The 12,718-nt window shown below is 53.7% G+C and overlaps 2 protein-coding genes and 1 long non-coding RNA gene across 7 annotated transcripts in view; 2 read left to right on the plus strand and 1 right to left on the minus strand.

Annotated features, from left to right (window-relative positions):
* The window catches only part of THY1 (Thy-1 cell surface antigen), a 393,200-nt gene that overhangs the window by 279,532 nt on the left and 100,950 nt on the right, over nucleotides 1–12,718 (plus strand). The gene's annotated exons all lie outside the window — the stretch shown is intronic.
* NECTIN1 (nectin cell adhesion molecule 1) overlaps nucleotides 1–12,718 on the plus strand; it is a 90,895-nt gene that overhangs the window by 68,818 nt on the left and 9,359 nt on the right. For all 5 annotated transcript variants that reach the window (XM_068172064.1, XM_068172061.1, XM_068172062.1 and 2 more), the window contains exons 6-8: nucleotides 7,877–8,024; nucleotides 9,887–9,974; nucleotides 10,432–10,542. In XM_068172064.1, coding sequence (XP_068028165.1) covers nucleotides 7,877–8,024; nucleotides 9,887–9,974; nucleotides 10,432–10,542 — 347 coding nt within the window. The remainder of the gene's footprint in view (nucleotides 1–7,876; nucleotides 8,025–9,886; nucleotides 9,975–10,431; nucleotides 10,543–12,718) is intronic.
* Nucleotides 9,304–10,240, minus strand: LOC137462067 (uncharacterized). Its single transcript, XR_010993568.1, has 2 exons — nucleotides 9,954–10,240; nucleotides 9,304–9,679 (listed from the first exon to the last, which is right to left on the minus strand). It is a non-coding gene; the product is annotated as an uncharacterized lncRNA (long non-coding RNA).

Consider the following 12,718-nt stretch of genomic DNA (forward strand, 5'->3'; position numbering starts at 1 on the left):
CTAAAATTAAGGGCTGTGAGGCAGAGGAAATGCCAGAGAACATTTCCCTTCTTCTTCAGGGCTCATCTTCTTCCCCAAAACTGGGGTGCTCCCCATCCTGCAAGTCCCGGGTTATGGGAGGCAGGGGGGTCTGTGGGGTTGGCCAAGCAAGGTGAGGAGAGGGCAGGAGAGTTTGGGGTGGATTCGTGGCAGCAAGGTCGTGTTTGGCCCCTCTTTGCTGGAGTGGCACAGAGAAGAAAAGCCAGCCCAGGAAGAGGAATCTGTGGTGGAGTTCCCACCAGAGTTCTGCAGAATCCTCATCCCTGCTGGATCCCGTGGGGATAACACCCTGCTCCCACTGCTGCATCCAAACCCCATCTTTGTTAGTGGCTACTGGCAGCATAAAAAGGGAGTCACCAAGGGCTAGGGCCACATTCCAGACATGTTTTTGCGGCCAGCAGCTCTTTAACCAGATGTTATTTAACCGAGGATGGTGCTTCCTGCAGGGGAGGGGAGGAAAGGGACAAACTGGTCCTTACTGGAGAGAGCCCTGCATGGCAAAGCCATTCCCCAGCTGGAATGTGTGTGAAATCCCCACTAAAGCCAAGCACATCCCAGTGTCCACTTCAAAGCAGGCACCCCAGGGAGGGCTGGATCCACACACTGCACTTCCAGCCTCTCCCAAAACCTCATCAGAGGCTGGAGAGAGGCTTGAGAAGCCTCAAAGTGCCAGTTGGGCTGGCAGAAATGACAGAGGGAAGGAAAGAGGTCAGGGATCTTCAAGGGATACTGTGATCAGTACCCAGACAGGGGCATGGCCGTGCTGGGAATGAGCTGAGCACCCAAGGGATACTCAGATTTCTGGGCTTCAGGGCTTCAGTGGAGGGAAATTAGAGAGGGACAGAGGGATTCCCACTTGTGGGAGGGAGAGAAAGGACAGTGCAGAGGGGTCGGGGCATTTGTTTGTTTAACCACCCTTGGGGACACTGGTTTTGCCCCTGTCACGCACGCAGTAAAAGCAGGACACTCCCAGCACCCCTCTGCAGGGACCAGCAGCACCGCGTGGGAGGTGAGCAGCACATTTTGGGGGCCCAGCCTGTGCAGAGGGGGATTTCCAGGGAAATGAGGCATTGTCAGGATCACAGCCATGCCTTGGCACTCGCCTGTGTGGTGGCTGATTGTGTAAGTGAGAGTTACATCAACAAACACCCCGATGGGAGAGGCTGTGATGGCTCTGAAAATTCCATCTGACTTATATCAGGGCACGGAGGCAGAAGAGCAGCTCTGCCTTCATTTTGGTGTTTAACCTTTAGCTGGCTGTGCTGCAAAATGTGGAACAGGTCAAGATTATCTCGAGTCAGGATGTTCCCTGCTGTCAGATCTTTGTAGGCTTTCAAACCTCATCAGGAAGAAAGGAGACCGAATCAGGGGAACAGGCAGCATCCCTCAGCCAAGGACATCCTGGAACTAACAAGTTTTAAGGATGGGGTAAATGAAGATGTTGTCTATCAGTGGAACAGACAGCAGAGAGCATCTCTTACTCCAGGACCTCCTGGAACCAACAAGCCTTAAGGATGTGTTAAATCAAAATGTTGATGGATGTCTGTGTGGCAAAATGTTCAAGGCCCATGCATCCTGCAACTGAACTATCTTCATTGTAATATTGAAAATCACATCACAAAGGCCCTGCCCAGGAGAAGACTCTTCCCCTGAGCATGTGTAGGATTTTGACGGGGTTACATTACTGGCATGGGAATTACTAACATGATGCTTTTGTCTCCAAGTGAAGCCCAGACACTCCTCCTGCTCAGAAAAGCCACCTTTCCTAACCAAACCGCTCCTGTTCCCCGAGCTGAGCTCCAGCTGCCCCTGTTCCTCTCCCTGGATGAGCAGCCCTTGGTGACAGAGCTGGGTCTGGATCCTGCCAGGGGTTAAGTGGTGCTGCAAGCCACGAATTGATGTGGAACGTGGGTTTGTGTTCGCACAGGACAGAATTTCACTGTGAAGTGCAGCCTGGTCACCTCCACCTGCAGTGAGGGAAGGGTCTGAGCTGGAGCAGGCTCTGAGGGGGCCTAGGTGGGAGCAGAGAGAGCTGCTGTGCTCCCCTTCTCCTCTCCCCTCCAAACCAGGATCAAAGCAAGGGCTGCGAAGGGTTTGGACCCAGGGGATGAAGGGCTGAAGGCACTCACACACTCACGGTCCAGTGCTGCTGGTACAGCTTTCCCAGCCGTGTCTTGCCCTCCTTAATCCCTTTCATCCTCTGGCTGCTTGGCTGTCCCTGGAAGGGATTCACTGACTGCACACAGCCCAGAGAAACCCTCCCCACTCTCCTCCCTCAGACTTCAGATCCCTTTAAAACCCCTAGTGCCTTGCAAGCCCCGCTGTTTATCCTCCCCTTTGCCCTGTCAGCTCTTGGGAACGGCTTTCCATTAACCCTTTGCAAACAAAAGGCATCACAACAAGGCTGGGAACCAGCTTGTGCCTGGGGGTGTGTGTTCTACTGGAGCGTGTCTCAAATTAGCCAATCCTGCTCCTGCCTTCAGAACCAAGCTGGGGAAGTATTTGTTCTGCCAAGCTTTTCAACTCAGTTTAATTTAGCTCTGTGAACTTGTCTCAGGCTCCCTGGAATGTGTCAGGTGGGGTGTATTATAAATATGCATCATCTGAGCTCATTGTCCTGCTCAAAGGACCAGCAGGCAGAAAGAGTCCAGCAAATGTCTCCTTCCACCAGGTCAAGGTGACAACCCAGGCTGGGGAGAGGCTTGGTTTGGGCTGGCACTGGTCATGGTGACAACCCAGGCTGGGGACAGGCTTGGTTTGGGCTGGCACTGGCTGGGCACAGGGTGCTCTGCTGTAAATGCTGTGAGCAGGGATGGATGGAGCACTGAGGTTGCATGAAATCCAGCAAGGCTGGCTGCTACAGGAGCTTCAGAGCTGCCAGCAGAAAAGAGAAGGATCCCAATCCTTTCCCATGGCCACGAGCAAGGCTGAGTGCCTTGGCCAGCCAGCCGTGAAATAGATGGGGATTTGCTCACTGTGGGGAGGTGATAAATGGAAGGGGAACCCTGCTTTGGAACTGGTTGTGGGTGCAGGCAGACCTCGGAGCAGAGGTTCAGCAGAGGTGTTGTGTGTTGTTGTGATGGTTTGCTGGGAAGGAAAGAGGGATCGGGTTGGATTTAGGAGGGGGCAGACAGGAGAAGGGTGTGCAACTCTCTTGGAACAAATTAACTCCACTCAGAGCTGCTGTAAAGCAGCCCTGAGACTGGCCCGGCTTCCAGATTCACCTGGGGAATACAGGTCAGTGCCTCAGCAACGAGATGGGGCTCAGGCTCTCCTTAGGACAGCTGAATTCAGGGCAGACAGTCAGAACAGAAAAATACCAGGTAAGACCCAGTCATCTCCCCCAGACGAAACCTTCCTGCCTGCCCAGACTCCACCCCACAGCTCTGCTCCTCCTCACCTGCTGAGGATCCCACTGTGGATGCACAAAGTGCAGAACGAGCTGTGGGAGCCCAGCTTTACAAAGCCAACCCCAGACAGGCCCAGACCCTTAGTGGGGATGCAGCATATCCCACTCTCAAGTCCTGATCCTAAGAACAGCCAGGCTGCTTCATGATCCAAACATCCCAGTAATTGTCCCAGCAAATGTCCCAGTACATGTCCCAGTGCATGTCCCAGCCACTCCAGTAGCTCCGAGGAAAGAGGCCTCACTTGCAAAAGCGTGACAGAGCCCATCTCCCGGTTCCTTTCACAAATCCCTCCACACCAAGAGCCAGCGAGTCAATCCCGCTCTGCCATGGCCTCCCCTGGACGCTTTCCAGTGGATCCATCTCTGCCTGGCTGCACTCAGCCTTGAGGAACATCTTTCTTGCTCTCCTGCAAGCTGCTTGTCCCGCTGCGCCTCGGTGATTATTGACTGCTGCTGCACTGTGTCACCGCAGGGATGGCTCTGTCCCTTCGTCCCTCGGGATGGCTCTGTCCCTTTGTCCCTATGCTGGGAAATGCTGGCTTGGCTCTTGGCAGCCAGTCACGGACAGAGCCACCAGCCCCGAGGCTGTTTGGGCTGCTGGGACAAAGGGTTTGTCACAGCCAGTGCCATCAGCTCGGTGCTGTGACCGAGCCCGGGGCATCCCGCCGGAACACACATCCATGGCTAGTGGGACACACATCCATGGCTAGTGGGACACACATCCATGGCTAGTGGGAGGGACACACATCCATGGCTAGCAGGACACACATCCATGGCTAGTGGGAGGGACACACATCCATGGCTAGCAGGACACACATCCATGGCTAGTGGGAGGGACACACACCTGTGGCTAACAGGACACACATCCATGGCTAGTGGGACACACATCCATGGCTAGTGGGACACACATCTGTGGCTAACAGGACACACATCCATGGCTAGTGGGACACACATCTGTGGCTAACAGGACACACATCCATAGCTAGCAGGACACACATCCATGGCTAGCGGGAGGGACACACACCCGTGGCTAGCAGGACACACATCCATGGCTCATGGCATCCCTCCTTCCCTGGGAGCTGGGAGTGGCTGGCAGGTTGGAGTGTGGTTCACCTGGGCCCTGGGGCTGGGCCATTGGCTATCAGCACCTCCCAATGGTGCCATTGGCCTGGTTGGTGCCAAGATCTTCCTGTGCCGGCGGCTCCTCTCGGAAGACACGCCATCAGGTGACTGGGAATGATGCTTTACGGAGAGATAACCATTCCCTCCCTTCCCTGTGTCTGCCTCCATCTCCAGAAGGGCCGTGGGAGAACAGAGTAGTGAACAAAACAGCTCTGAAAGAGACTGGGGGTGGGACGCCCTTCTTTTCTCCTTAATTGTGATACTGTGAATTAATTCAGCTTCCAGCAGGAACGAGGAGTTTCCCAGCAGCCCTCAGACATCCAGATAAGGCTGAGCTGTTTGTTGAGCCCCTCTGGGTTCTCTGGTACCTGCCTCACTGCCAACTGCTTCACACAAACTTATTTTCCTTCGTTTTTTTCTTTTTTTAATTTTTTTTTTTGTTCGAGAGAGAGTTTTAGATTGTTCAAGCGTGACACAGCACAGGGGTTTGCATTCTTAATTGGCAAAGCCTTTTCCCACTCCCGTTTGGAGGCCCCTGTGCTGTCCTGCCAATTTATTCTGATCCTGATTCACAAGCCTTGCAGACATCTTCCCAGGGCTACCCAAAAGCCCTGAATCCTCATCTGGTACTTCTGGGCATCTCCTGAGGCTCTTCTGGTGTTCTCCTCTTTGACTTGAAATGTTCCTTTTTGCAGCCACCCTCCCCTACAGAAAAGCCCTGGTGGTGCCCTCCAAACTGTACCGACCACAGCTCTTCCTCAGGGGGAAATAAACAGTGGATAGAGATGAAAAAATAGGTTTAAAAGGGAAAAAAAAAAATAAGAGGGAAGAGCAAGCATAAAGCAAAGTTTCTCTCTAATTCCCATTTTCCTCTATCCTGGGCACTTTCCTGCTCTCTCAGGACCTTTTTCTCTCATTTGTCTTCCTCACCTCCTGGGGTTTCCTCTTCTTGCCAGCAATTAGCGCTGTCACCTCTGCCGTCTCCCTGCCTGGACCCCTGCAAAGCTGTCACCAGCACTTTGGAGTGGCTCAGATTGTCCCCAGCAAGGCGAGCTGCAGGAGTAGGGGCAGGATTTGTTGTCACAGGGCTGTGCCATGCTTTGGTGCTTGTCCCTTCAAGGCCACACAGCCCTGGGATGGGCTCTGACACCAGGATGTTCGTTCAGAGAGCCTGGGAAAGAGAGGGATTCTTATAAACACCCAAATATCGGCAATTCTCCTTGTGCTCCTTCATTCTTTTATCCCCGTCCTCCCCTCACTGCCATGTATTCACCTCTCCCTCTTCTGCTGCATTTCCCCCCTCCCCTCCCCGCCTCTAAATTTTGTCAGCCCCTTCCTGCTGTCACCCAGCCTCACCTGACTTCCTGGAGATCCATTTTATTTATTTATTTCATTTCCCTCTTTCTCCTGCCACCCTTTCCCCCCCACCCCCCCTTCCACTGCTGATTTACAGCAGCAGCAGGAGGCTGATGTTCTCTGCTCCTTCTCTGCTCGGTCCCTGCCATCCCGAGAGCCATCGGGGGCCAATCCATCACAGAAATGCCCCAGCTGAAGTGACTGGGACATTCTTTACAGCCACAGTCCCGAATGCTGGCCTGGGGGGGGCTCCACGGTGAGATGTCAGCTGTGAGAGAGCTGTCTGGAGGCACAAATATTATTTACAAGGTGTTGTGGCTTATGGAGGAGGGAGGAGAAGTGGCTGCCACCGCGGGCTCTGAGGGCTGCAAGCATCCTGCCACCAAAGACAGAGCTTGGAGATCTTCATTAAGGAGCAGGGGAAGGCAGGGGGAGGGTGGGATGCTGACCCATGGAGTGTCAAAGTTTGGCAGGAGAAAAGCAGGATTTTGTGGGAAAGGGAACGGGGCATCGGTGTCAGAGCAATTCCCAGAGTGGGGCTGGAGCTCAAGTGATTTGTGCAATTTGGGATGGAGCAGAGCAGGGAGGGGCTCCCAGGGAGATGTTTGCACACCTCAGTTCACTCCTGGATGACAGCAGCAAATCTGAGAGCTGGGGAAGGCTGGCTGGGAGGGGAGATCTGGGAATACTCTCTTGGAAATGATCCAGCACAGCCCTTTTGAGACTGCAGCTGGCACGGAGGGTTTCGGGATAAGCAAGTGCTGGATCCATGGAGGTGAAGTGGGAGTAAAAGGCAGGATTTTCACCCTGAAAAGTCCTGGATTCGTCGTCCTGTGTGGTTTGGGAATGTGTGCAGATGTTTTATAGCCACATACATTTTGTTTTACTACTTTGCACATGGAAAGCAGGCCTAATTCCAAGGCCTTGGGGATGGGTAGTTTAGGGGAGATTCTGGTACCCAAAGCCCAGATTGTTGCATAATAAGATCCATTAGCCCAGTCTGGTCTCTAAGAGCAGCCAGTAGCCAGGGCATTAAGAAAAGTACAAAAATTAGATGTGACAGACAAGTTCTACAAAGCCCCTTGTTCCCTCATCCCTGTCTTGCTCCCCTCCCCTGAATATCTTTTCCTCCTCCTCCTCCTCCTCCTCCTTCTTCCTCCATCCCAATTATCTCCTCCTTTCATCACTGCCTGAGTTGTAAGTACAAAGTACCAATTAGCTAGTTTTCAAGTTTAATTAGGTTGGAAGGTAGAGCAAATTAAATCCTTTTATCGCAGGTTTCAAAGCGCTTTTCCCATCGGGATGGGTTTCCTTTGGATGAGGCCCATATTTGTCACCAAGGAGCTAGCCCAGGTCACCAAGCAGGGGATGAAATGCAAGACTGGGTCTATCTCCCTCCTGCACTCAGGACATCTCTTTTTTGGAATGATTTGGGGTGCACAAACCTCTGCTCCACCTCAATCAATTGAGCATTGCTCCTTAGCTCATTTCAAGAACATTCCAGCAGCACCAGGAATTCAGTGAGGACACTGGGACAAAGCCCAGCAGAAGGCTTTCAAAATACTTCAACTGTATCAAGCAGCAGGCCCACACGAATGCTTGGAAGCACCTTTATTCCCTAAACCCTTCTTCCTTTGAGGGCCGAACAAAGGCAGGAAAGCAGATCCAGGAATAAACACCTGAAGATGAAACTGCAGAGCGGAGTGAGGAAGGGTTTAACTCTTGGAGACACAATTGTAGCCACAATTTCGTTTCTGTTCCTCTTGAGCTCTGAGCAGTGCATTTCAATAGGATCTGGCTCCCTCCATGGAGCTGCTGGGCAGGGACACTCGGGAACGCTTCGGGATTCATCCTCACCTTTGCTCCTGGAATCCCTGGTGGTGCCAGCGCCACCCCAGCTGCGTTTTTGGTGTTCTAACCCTGTCCCCCGTGCTTCCCTGTGTGTTGCAGACAAGCCACTACCTCAGAGTGCCCCCGGAGGCATCATCGGGATCGTGGGAGGCGTCATCGCCGCTGTCTTCATCATCGGCGTGGCCGTGACCGTCATCATCGTCTACAGGCGGCAGCAGAAGAGCCGCTCCGACACGGACAACGACCTGTGAGTAGCACAAGCACTGCCCACCCAGGCTGCAGCTGCTGTGGGGATGGGGGACAGCACCTCTGGCCCTTCCTCTACCTGCACAGCGGGAGAACTTGGCGGCAAAATGTTTTCCTGCTGCTTCTGTCTCATTCCTCCGATCAGCTTCCCCTCCTCGGGGCTTCCTGGAGCTTCCCATCATGCTCTCTCCTGTTTCTGAGCTCTTAGCACAAGGCTGAAGTGGGAGCTGGAGCACAGGGATGCTCCAGCAGGTGCTGGGTTTGCTGTGGCACATCCCTGGGGCAGGGGCTCAGTGCCACTGTCCCCCTCCATGGGTAGAGGAGGGTCCTATTCCTCCTTTCCCAATGGCTTCAGGCTCCTGAATGAGACTGAATCACATCCTGCCATCAGAGAGGGGTTTCTGCTAGACCCTGAGCACCTCTGAATGCATCCCAAAGCGTCTGGAAAAGGTTCACATCCACCAGCATCGCAGTTTTGGAACTGTGGGTGACATAAACTCTGTCAACAGCGGGGACAGAGGCCACCACAGGGGCTCCTCTTTGCAGCAGGGCTTTGCTCTGCCCAGCACAAGGCAGCTGAGACCCCAGGCAGGGAATTGAGTGGTGTGGAGATCACTTTGTGCGCCAGGAACCTCTCCAGGAGCATTCAAAGCTCTGCTGAACAGCTCTATCTTGTCACCAGCTCTTCACCCCCTCCCTCCCTTCCTTCCCAGCTCGCAGGGGAGGCAAAGCCCAGCACCCAGAGGTTGCTTTTATGTTCCCCCACCCCCCACCTCATTGTTGTCACACCTTGGGCACATTTTGTGCTCCATTTAATCCCATTTGAGAGAGGGCACTGGAGGATAGCGGGAGAGGCAGGGGAGAGGAACCGGGGAAGAGGCAGGAGAGGCAGAAAGGCACACAAACAACAAAAACCAGCACCACAAGGTGAAATTGCATCAACAGCAGCGGGCCTGTGATCGAGATGCATTCTGACAATCCACTTCCCACAATGGCCCTCCACCAGGCTCAGGGAAGAGCCACTTTAGCTGAGAATAGAAACACAACCGTGCCCGGCTCTGCCGAGGTGCTGCCTCTATTGTGGAGGCTGATCCCGAAGGTAATAGCATTTCTTTTCTGTAGAGCCATGAAGTCAATGTTTTACAGAGCCCCGGGGACCTGTTCTGCCCTCCCTGCCACCAGAACATTCCAGTCCCACGCTGGAATCCAAGGGAAGGCGCCCATCTCCATCAGATCTGGTGGAGTCTGCACGGGGGGAAGGGAGGGGGGCAGCCAGCTAATTAGTGGATCAGAGTTTTAATAAGTTTTGTAAAAGGATTAGACACATCTGTGCATGTGAACAGAATGTGCAAAGACAGTCTCTAGGCTGGGATTATCGTGGCTGCCAATCCCAATGCTCTGGGGTAAGAGCTGATCCTCGGCGAGGGTCAGGGATAAATGTCCCTGCCTGGCAGAGCATGGCCGTGAGGAGGATTCAAACTCCTCCTGGGAAGCCGTGGCAGGGCTGCCATCCCAGAGAAATGCCAGGCTGGGGCTGGCATTACCTCGTTGTCACTTTCCGGTACCTCAGAGCCATGGCACAAACACCTCCCAGGGGATGGTTTGCAGCTATCCCAGCTGCACCCTCGGGATCCGCCCTCTGACACTGGGATTTGCCTGGAATAGGGAGAGAATGCTAGGAGGGAGTTTATTTCCATGAACAATTCTAATTGGGGTGAGACAAAGGGCGCGGGGGAGTTCCTGAGGATAATCTGTGTGATTGTATTGGCAGTTTGGTGACAAACACAATCAAATCCTTGGGCACATCAAAGCAGCAGAACCTTTTCTCCTGCTTCCTACTCAGAGCCTCTTCTGTCCCTGCAGGATTGACCTCCCTCCATCCCACAAACCTGCCCCTCCACCAAAGAGGAAACAGGACATGAAAAGCCACCTGACTCCAGAAGACATCCAGGTAAAACCCTGCAAATTCCTGCCTCTGGCATGGAAAACTGATCCCAAGCAGTGTCCACAGTGCCTGGATTTTAGGAAATGGGGGTTGCAAGAGCAAAGAAGTTCCTGGCTTGAGTTTGAGGGGCAGAAAGTGAGGATTTTTCAAGGCCAGGTTGGATGGGGCTCTGAGAAACTTGTTCTAGTGGGAGGTTTGAACTAAACTATCTTTAAGGTCCCTTCCAACCCAAACTGTTCTATGACTCTATGATTCTGTAACTCTGTGACTCGTCTCCCCAGAATTCCCAGTCTAGCCTTAATCAAAAGCTGTAACTTGGATTCTGCTGTGCCCCTCTGGTGGATAGTGGAGTCTGAAGGGGTTGGTGTTTGGTTCTGGTGTCACCTGCAGCAGAGCTTGCCCCAAGCTGTGCCAGAGGATAACCCTTGCTCTTCTCATCCCTCTTCTGTCCCCTCTACTCCAGGTTGTTCACTTGGACAACATGAAACACGAGGAGGAGATCCAGAAGTTCCCTCTGCAGACTCCCTACTATGACATGGCAGCCCCCGAGCCCTCTCCCTACAGTGACAAACTGGTAAGGAGCTCAGGGTGACAGTGGCACTGCCTGGCACCTCAGCCCAGCCTCACCTGCCACACAGCACCCTGAAAAAGCAAGACCCCCACCACCCTCAGCCCAGGACTATCCCATCCTGGAGGAAAGCAGCCTCCACGCTCTGGGCTCAGCTCATCCTAATTCAGCTGTCCGCAGGTCCCAGAGCTGTGCCTTTATGGGTAAAATTCCCTGCCCACCCCAAATTCTCTACCTGCAACCTACCTACCCCACCCTGGGCACTCCTCAGCTCCTGCAAGAAGCCCCTGTTAGGGTTTGCAGCTGAGGGAAGCAGCAGTGAGAGCTTCACAAAGCAATTATCTGCAGGGCAGAGCTTGCCAGCGTTTGACTCTCACTTGACAACAACAAGTTATTTAAACCCTTTTTTTTTTTTTTCCCGTGTGTGGATTTGTTCAGCCTCAGATGGGGAGATGTTAATGTGAGGCAGCAGCAGCGGGGAGAGATTAAGGGTCAGGAGGAGATGCTGGCAGTCACATGGGAAAGGCTGGTTTGCAAGGAGTGAGGACATGTTAGATGTGAAGGTGTAGGGAACAGAAAACAGGTAAGATTTGAGTGAGTTTTTGATGAGAAAACAGAAAACCATCCCCCTGCCAGGCCTTGGACAGCATCCTTTCCCTCCCTCACCCCATGGCATGGGGATACTCTGGATTTTTATCCATAGCATCCCAATGTAAATCCTTCAGGTCTCTCCCAAACTCCTCCTCACCAGGAGTTCAGAGCACTGCACACCCAGCCCGGTGCTTCAGCAGAGTGAAGTCCCTGGCTGGAGAAAGGTGTAGAAATATCAGCCCAGACTGGAGTAATTTTTTATGAACACCACTGATTATAGCCCCATTCATCCCAGAGTGACCCTGCCATGTGTGTTCCTGTGCAGATAATGGAAGGACAGGGCCCAGTGACCTTTAGCTGGCACAAGTCTGAAGCCAGGGGTGTTGGAAATCAAAAGCCACAATTCTGTGCTGAGCTGGGTGGATGTGATCCTATTTACTTCATCCCTAAAGGAAAACTTCCCCTTGGAGCCCTCCCTCAGTCCTGGGGCTGGTCCCCAGCTCTTTCTACTCCTTGCTGAGTTTTAAATGAAACACAGGATGTTGGAGCGAGACCACTGCTTGAAAAGCATCTGAAAGCTGAATTTCAGGCAAGCAGGAGGATGGAGGAGCTCATTTTGGGAAATAACGAGCAGTCAGTTAATTAAGTGGCAGAGTTAGTGATGTGAGATGGGGCCTGATGGGTTGCTGCTCCATAACCATGGCAACAGAGTTTGCTGCTCCCAATCCTGGCCGGAGAAGATGCATTTCCATGTCCCACGCCTGGCACCGGCCGCTCCTCACCCGTGGATTCAGCCAGGAGCTGACGGACTGTGGAGCTCTCCTTTCACTCGGCCCACCAAGAACTGGCTCTGCAGCAAGGACGGGGTGTCTGGGGGACTCCAGCTCTTGGCAGGGGCCTGGCACAGCTGTGGCAGAGCCCTGTCCCTGGCCAGCGTGCCTGGCAGCCCCTGGCAGCGGCGCCAGGCTCGCCCAGCACGTACCTGCGCCGTGCTCTGGCTCCCTGCCCCAGCAGCAGGATGCAGCCTGCTCCCATTCCTTGCTAAATCGCTGCATCCTTTGGGCAGGCAGCTGGCTTGCTGGAGTTTGGGGCTGCCAAGGGAGACAAGGGTGTCCTTGGCTGCCAAGGAGTGCTGATTTTGCTGGATTCTTCCCAGATCACACAGGCAGGACGTGCTGCCTCAGCCAGGCCAGGGCTGGGTTGTGCTGTCCGGCCACGCTTTGCAATGGAACAAGCTTTGCCTTCCTCCCTGCAGGGGAAAAAAGTGGCTTGCATCACTTTTTTCACCCTTAAAGCACTGCAGAAGCCGCATTTTCATGTCCCAGTGGGATTGTGAGGAGTGGGAAGCCCCAGGGAACAGCAGTGGTTACCAAAACCACCATGGGATGGAGCAAGACCTGCCCAATCCTTCACCTGAGGGCTGGGCCAGCTGGAGGATGAGGAGGGAAGCGCATCCCTGGTCCCTGCCAACCTCACTTTGGCACAGCCCTGCTCCCACCTGCTCAAAATGCAGATGCAGGCAGCTGCTCCGGGGTATCCGTGGTTCTGGGATCCCCGAGAGGGAAAGGCACAGCAGAAAGGCAGGATATTC

The sequence above is a fragment of the Anomalospiza imberbis genome, chromosome 24, assembly GCF_031753505.1.
Source record: "Anomalospiza imberbis isolate Cuckoo-Finch-1a 21T00152 chromosome 24, ASM3175350v1, whole genome shotgun sequence".
In the NCBI taxonomy this organism is placed as follows: Eukaryota; Metazoa; Chordata; class Aves; order Passeriformes; family Viduidae; genus Anomalospiza; species Anomalospiza imberbis.